Here is a 7,437-nt window from a genome sequence, read left to right as displayed (position 1 = left end):
CAGGTTTAATAAAAGTTATGAGTTCTTTGGTTCAGATTGGCCATAGTGGTGTTGGGTAAGGACCAGGTTTTAATTTTATACTCCAGCAGTGTGAAATCAGAACTGAGCCAAACAGGGCAAAAACACTTTCCAAATTAATGTCATGTGAGCCCTGCTTAACTTTTATGGCCATCAAGTAGGAACAGTGTCAGGGTTGATATCAAAGCTCAAAGTTCAAAGTAAATTTATTATCAAAGTACACATGCCACCATATACTACCCTGGGATTCATTTTCTTTCAGGCATACTCAGTAGATACAAAGAAATGCGATAGAATCAATGAAAAATACACACAAACAGATGGACAAACAACCAATGTGAACTAGAAGACAAACTGTGCAAATACAATAATAATTATTATTATAATTTAATAAACAAACAAATAAGTAAATAATACTGAGTATGTGAGCTGTCGAGTCCACGGAAGTGAATGCATAGATTGTGGAATCAGTTCAATGTTGAGGTGAGTAAAGTTATCGGTGCTGATTCAGGGGCTTCATGGTTCAAGTGTAATAACTGTTCCTGAACCTGATGATGTGAGACCTAAGGCTCCCATACCTTCTTCCTGATGGCAGCAGAGAGAAGGGAGCATGACCTGGATGGTGGGGGTCCTTGATGATGGATACTGCTTTCTTGTGGCAGCACTCCTTGTAGATGCACTCTATAATGGGGAGGGCTTTTCCTGTGATGGACTGGGCAGTATCCATTACTTTGAGTAGGCCTTTCCATCAAGGGCACTGGTGTTTCCACACCAAGCCATGATGCAACTAGTCAGGTCCCTCTAACATGCACTGCCATCTTCTCATAAGAAGTGAGAGAGTGTGATTACTTCCCATTGAACCTCACAAGAACAGTTGAGTCAGCGACTTGCATGAAGTGAGTGGATGAACAATAATTGACAGCCTATCAGAGAGGTCGGTCAGCAGAACCACTTTTGTACAAGTTTCTAAAGTTCTTGTGCAGATGGAAGGGTTAATTATTGACTGATGCTAAGACTTCGACGTGCTATATTTTCACATGAAAATCTTGGTTTTTTTTTCCTCTGCGGGACATTTAAATGCAATCATCAATTGGTTATTATTTCAAAACGTTTAGGAAGTTGTTAAGAGGAGATTTGTGGGCTTCGTCACTGCTTATTTAACGAAACGTCGCCTTGGAGAGGAAAAGGAAGCGGTAAGGCTTTGTAAAAAAAATACCATGCCTAAAGATCCCAGGAGATTATCCGGCGACTCTGCTTATCAACGTAAAAAGTTTGACCGAGATTTACAGAGCCAGAGTCACGCTTGAAATAGAGACTGAAATTAAAGTGCAATATCTCCGCATTCTTTGGGGTGAATTGTTTACCTCAAATGAACGACGCCACCACATTGGCTGCGATTGTCACAATAGAAAAAGTTTAAGGCATGATTACTTGATCCAAACAATTACTTAACTGTTGTTTCAGATTATACTGCCCTTGTGTTTTGAACCCTGCAATTAGTTGACTATTAAGACCGTAATTATACTCTTATTAGCGTGCAGACATTATTTTAATACAATGATAAACAATTGAAGAACTGTCATTAAGGGGATCTTAAGTGGAATAACATGGTAAGTTTAAACTACAGAACAACAAACATTCTGCTGTGAGTCACCCCATGATGAGGAATGGCATTCAAACTTGCTAATCGCACGGTCGCATTCAGAGGCACACGAGAGTCAGTTCAGCAACAATTGTGTGCAATGCATGATGATTCTGAGCGAGAAACCGTATGTCTGTGAGTGATTGTATACAAGTAATTGTATTTAAGAGAGGGAATGACTGGGTGTGCATATATGAGAATGTTTATGTGAGAATGGAAGAGCGTATGTGGGAAGGTGGGAGTTGGCTATGAGTTTGTCCATAGAAGCAAGTAAATACAATCTGCCTTTTCCCTGCTAAACGCAATCTCAGGTTCACTTGCCCCGGATCCATTAATGTATAAAATTAAATCCGCACCCCAATCACCTTGTCATTGCAAATATAATTAAATGTAACTACAATTAACCGAATAATAAGCGGTTGACTCGGGATAACGTTCGCAACAATGTCTTCAAATGGGATTGTGGTTTGAACGATTCCGTGGGCTGTTTCTGCGCGTCCTTACCGTTTTAATAATGGGAGCTTTGGGAGGAGTTAGATTTGGAAATCCACGCCCGACTTTCATGTAAATGTGAAAGTTTGCAAATCTCCGCGCCGGGTCCCGCCTCTCAGTAAATGCCTGTCTGAAGATTGGTGTGAAAAAAGGCGACGTAACTCCTCTGCTCCGACGTTGAACACCGGTGGGGCTGCCTTATAAAGGAAGATGTTGAGGACTGTTTCTCCAGGTCAGGGTTTCATGCAGGATAATCATGGGGCTCCTTCAGCACCTCCAGCCCTGCCTGGTCGCCGCTTGCATCTCCACCCTATTACTCCGGGACAGTGTCAGTCTCCCTGAAGGCTGGGGGTCCCTGAAAAACGATGCGACCGAAATCATTCCCGAGTACTCGGAGACTTCCAACGAGATGAGGAATCACAGCGCTAATCAGGCGAAATACGGGGGCAGACGGCGATTCCACTCGTCGCCGATGCGGGGTAAGGATGCAATCTCTCAACTATTGAATCATGATCAATGAAACACTAAATATCTCTTGTTAGTTGTAGTTGGTAAAATGGGAAGGTGAGAGATCTCTTTCGTCCTATGAAAGAAAGTTTCTATGAAAATCCCAATATGATTTTGTGTTTGCATATCTAATGCAGTTACTTGTCTTTTCATGTGATCTGCCTATCCCGAAAGCCTCCCCCTATCTTCAGGAATCCTGTGCGAGTGGTGTCCTTCACCTGAAGCGTCGACGAGCAGCGCAAGCCGTGTCTTATTAGCGATAACGCGTTGTAAACGTGTGCTGAGTCTGCCAAATATTCTACTGTAAAGGGCACTTTACTACTCACCATGGACTTTATTCGCATTCCGAGAATTTTATTGTATTCAGTTAGGTCATTATGTATCTCCAATTTATTCTTTAAACTTGACTCGCTGTAAGACTGTTTCCTGATAAACTAAATGGCATGTCTCAATTTCAAGATGCTTTGTAGAATTAATTATTCTGAACTGCAGAGATTTTTCGTGATTTGAACAAATTTGCGTCCCAAGCGTTCACCTGTTCTTTCAATTACACAGCTTGAATTTAACACCTCTTTTCCAGCGGTACAATTGAGTAAAGAGCAAGCAAGGAAAAGATGAAGAAGCATTACACAAAATAATGTAATCACTTATGTAAACTAATATTATCCAGGTAGTCAAGCGGATTGCACATATGAAATTTGAAGGTGTTGCTAAGAGGAAAGGCCTCCTACACAACCAAGAATATTGAAGCTTACTCCTCAGCAGCAATTTCCACTTTGTCAAAAAGGGATTTTTTAATATTATTGACTGTATCTGAAACAGTTATTCCCAGAAAGTCTTTATGCAAGTGTATTGCAAATACACTTCATCATATTTGCTTAGGTAGCTTATGGATACCAGTATTTATGTGCATTTCACTGGGGTCAATGGTGGGCATGTCCATCACAAGCAGTGCTCAATAAATTTGTTTTTTTTTTGTTCTAAGGTTGAACAAGCTCAAATTGTCACCTATTCTGTTTAATTATGCAACTGGATATCTGCTTGGTAAGGCAACAGTCATTGATTGCACCATGCCAAATTCAGACCCTTCCCAATCATGTCAGATGCCATCTTTTGTGGCATTCCTCTGATGAAATGGTTGATGTAAACACAAATTATCACTAACTCGTTCTGACTCTCAACTGAATCGAATCTTCTAGAGAAGATTTCTAGTGAAATCTCTTAAAATTCTTCCCCTCATGTTTCAGCAAGACATCACAGTGTGTTTTGTGAGGAAAGAGGTTTCCTGGCATCGGTTACAATGATTTCAGATGGAAATCCACATATGGATTTAGAGAAAATTTAACAGTTGCACAGATGTGGTCAGGTTACCTGTCCACATATGCCCCTAGGTTCTCAAACAGCACTAGAGACCAGAGGAGTAGTTGGCTCAGGAAAGAAAGGATGGAAGAGGAGGAAATGAGAACACAAGAAAGGAAATAAAAACCCTTGTTATATTGTGTTTTTCATACCTTGAGGCCTCCTAAAACATGTTACAGTCAAGGAAGTAATTTTATATTAAAATCACCTGTGAAACGGAAAACAAAAGGCAGTCAAATTTGTGCACAGCAAGCTTCCTCAAACATCTTGCATAAGTCCTAAATAGCTGTCTCTATTGTAATAAAGAATGTGCATTGGTCAAAATGCTGGGGTTGACTCTCTTGCTCTTTAACATTCTAATCTACTAAATCCAACTTTATCTCTTTGCCTCTCAATTTAACAGCTCTTAATTAAGGTGGCAATTCATATCGAGTGGTTATTCTTCCTGCATTGCATTGAGGTGTGAGCCTAGACTTCTATGTTTCCTTCTCTGGAAGGAGTAACAAAAAGGCTTAGCTGGCTAGGAGATGTTTGGAAAAGGCAAAAGATTTTTTGTTTGGATACAACTGTACATTGGAACCATTGTTATTTCCATTTTTTATACCTTCCAGATTCTGTCTTCCCTGTTGCTTGCTTCTGGGTATGTTTAATATTTCCAGTGCTTAGCTGATTTTTTCATCTGATTTAGCATTTTTTAACAAAGCACAATTGTGGAATGTCAATTCTGTCAAAATATTAAACTTTAAAAAAATCTAAATGTGTTAATCTTTTATCGTTTAGTTCTGATGGAAGAATATTAACTCTCTCTAAAGGTGGTGCAGAGCATTTCTAGTAATTTTATTGTTCACATTTTTAACATCTGCATTATTTTACTTTTGTATGCTTGTTGTTAATGATTTGATCCATTCCTTTGCAATGCATGTATTTGCCTGTGTTCGAATGCTAATTAGCCTGCTATGATCCTTTCTCTGCAGGTGCAGTAGAGTTAAGTTGCAGAGAGCTGCGATCCACCAGGTACATATCAGATGGCACATGTCGTAGTGTGAAGCCAGTGAAGGAGTTGATTTGCTCTGGTCAGTGTATGCCAGCTCATCTCCTCCCTAACTCCATTGGCCGGGTCAGGTGGTGGAGCAGACATCAGAGCTCTGACTATCGGTGCGTACCGGCCCACACACGCACCCAGCGCGTTCGACTCGAGTGCCAAAACCAGGAAACAAGGACCTACAAAATCCAAGTGGTGACTTCCTGCAAGTGCAAACGCTATTCCCGCCACCATAACCAGTCGGACAATAAGCAGTTTGGGAAAGATGCAGCTTTTAGGAGGAGAAAGAGCAAGAAGAAGGCAACACGATCCAAAAGTAGAGGGATAAGCAACCACCATGATCATTCTGACTGATAGAACTTTATATCCAGTGTAATGTTTCACTTTATGAAAGTTTATTATTGGACAGAAAGTCCATTATTGTTCCATTTTCTAAAGCACTTACTCTAAAGTGTGTATAGTTCAACATATAATCATGATTCTTTTAAATAGATGGGAACACTGCACTCCCTACTTGGTCTGGGATTAAATATATCCAAATTTGATGAAATATCCTGACCAAAATGTATTATAGGATATCCACACAAAAATAGCAGAGTTCCCAACTTCCTATTGTAAAACTAATTGTCCATGTTTTATAGGGAACTTGTAAATGCTTGTCTGGTATTTCCTCCAGTAGACTCTATAATTACCATATAGGATGACTTTTATGTGTGATAATATTTAATGTGGCATACATATTGGATCTGCCAACAGACACAGAACAATTTTCAGTTGTGCTTCATTTGAGCTTGTAACTGTTCTGGTGAAAAACCAGGATAACCAAAGTAAGTGGGGTCCCTTAAATTAATATCATGAACAGTTATTTGTTGATTAGTTAAAATGGAAAGGGGTAACAGTGCAAGCTTTAGCATTCCTAATCTGGAAAAATAACCAAAATGCAGAAAATATTCACCAGATTGATCATTTTACAGTGAGAGAGAAACAGAGTTAACATTTTGAGTTGTTCACAACTGATAAATTAAAAATTAAATTTGTCAACTATTCTGAATGTTTTGAGCTTTTTCTGTTTTTGTTTCAGACTTCCAGCATCTACAGTTTGGTTTTACTTTTCAGGTTAAAGTTATTTCAGTCTGTAAGCAAGTCACTTGAAGGACAAAACATTTCTATCACTTAATGTTTTTATCTCAGTAATTTCACATTATTCGTAATCAGTAGAGACTAATACAAATTCCAATTGCCTTCCATCTTGCAAAGGGACACTGACAAGTCTGTAGTAACAAACAGCCAAAAACTGAATTTTAATTTCAGAGGGAGCCGTGGAAGTGTGTGTTAGAGTCTAACTCCCATTTCCAGGCTTCCCTGCCATCTGTGTTAATTCATGAATGCAGACAAAACCTACTGACCACAAAGGCTACACTCCAGGGGGTGAAGAGTGAATAAATCATCGAGGAGCCATCTGTAAATTATTACTCAATTTTAAGTTTGATTGTATATATTAGATATTTAGTATCAAAAGATTTTTGCTGCAATTTTTGGGGGGACAATAATCCCTAGATCCTGAAGTGAATCATGTTACCTACTGATGTCAAGGGAGCTGGGTGGAGGTAAAACAATCTTTGGCCCTCCTGTGGCAAGCCACCTTTGCTCTGTGATCAGCACAATTTTATTTTGATTGTGATTTCCCTCCCTCCCACATTTAATGCATTCTCTGTACTTTGCTTCTTGTATCTACTATCTGAAACAATAAATGTTAAATTGCTGTAAATATTGCAGATATTATACTGCTCAGTTTAATTTAATATCACAACAGGGCATGAATCCACATGAGGCTATTTTGTGAACTTGTGCTTGAAAGTTTTTTGTATGAAGTTCATATGTTAAGTTTCTATGGTGAGATGAAATGGTACAGGAAACTATAGCAGCCTCCTAAACAGATTTTGAAATGTGGCGGAAGTGCATAGACTCAAGTAATTGTTTTTTAATGATTGTATTTATTTTTCTCATTTAAATTATTTAAAGCACCATGTTTCATGTAGATGTATGAGAACTATTCTTACCATGTAAAGTATTGTATTATTGCAGACTTTTAAATGTTGTCAAAATAAAGATGATAAAGCATATATCAAATCTTTGTATAGTTTCATGTGTCATTAGTATTATCAGTTGCTCTAGGCAGATACATTGCCATTATCTGGCAAAAAAATGGTACATTAAGCAACACCTTCCTGGTTCTTGACTGCTGTGTATTCAATATCTGCATATTCTTGCCCAAAAATAGAATTTCTTTATAAAATAGTTATATAAGTGAGGCATAATGTTGCTGCCATTTAATGTACCATGTAAGTCAGTTATATTTGCCTACTATATTTAATAG

The 7,437-nt window shown here is 38.6% G+C and overlaps 1 protein-coding gene across 1 annotated transcript; it reads left to right on the top strand.

Moving 5' to 3' along the window:
* Positions 1-2,254: 2,254 nt before the first annotated feature.
* sost (sclerostin) lies at positions 2,255-7,190 on the top strand. Its single transcript, XM_059956533.1, has 2 exons — positions 2,255-2,631; positions 4,993-7,190. The coding sequence occupies exons 1-2, from the start codon at positions 2,409-2,411 to the stop codon at positions 5,412-5,414; spliced, it is 645 nt and encodes a 214-aa protein (XP_059812516.1). The 5' UTR covers positions 2,255-2,408; the 3' UTR covers positions 5,415-7,190.
* The last annotated feature ends 247 nt before the right edge of the window (positions 7,191-7,437 follow it).

Source organism: Hypanus sabinus, chromosome X1, assembly GCF_030144855.1.
Source record: "Hypanus sabinus isolate sHypSab1 chromosome X1, sHypSab1.hap1, whole genome shotgun sequence".
Classification (NCBI taxonomy): Eukaryota; Metazoa; Chordata; class Chondrichthyes; order Myliobatiformes; family Dasyatidae; genus Hypanus; species Hypanus sabinus.
This window is presented reverse-complemented; position numbering and strand designations above follow the sequence as displayed.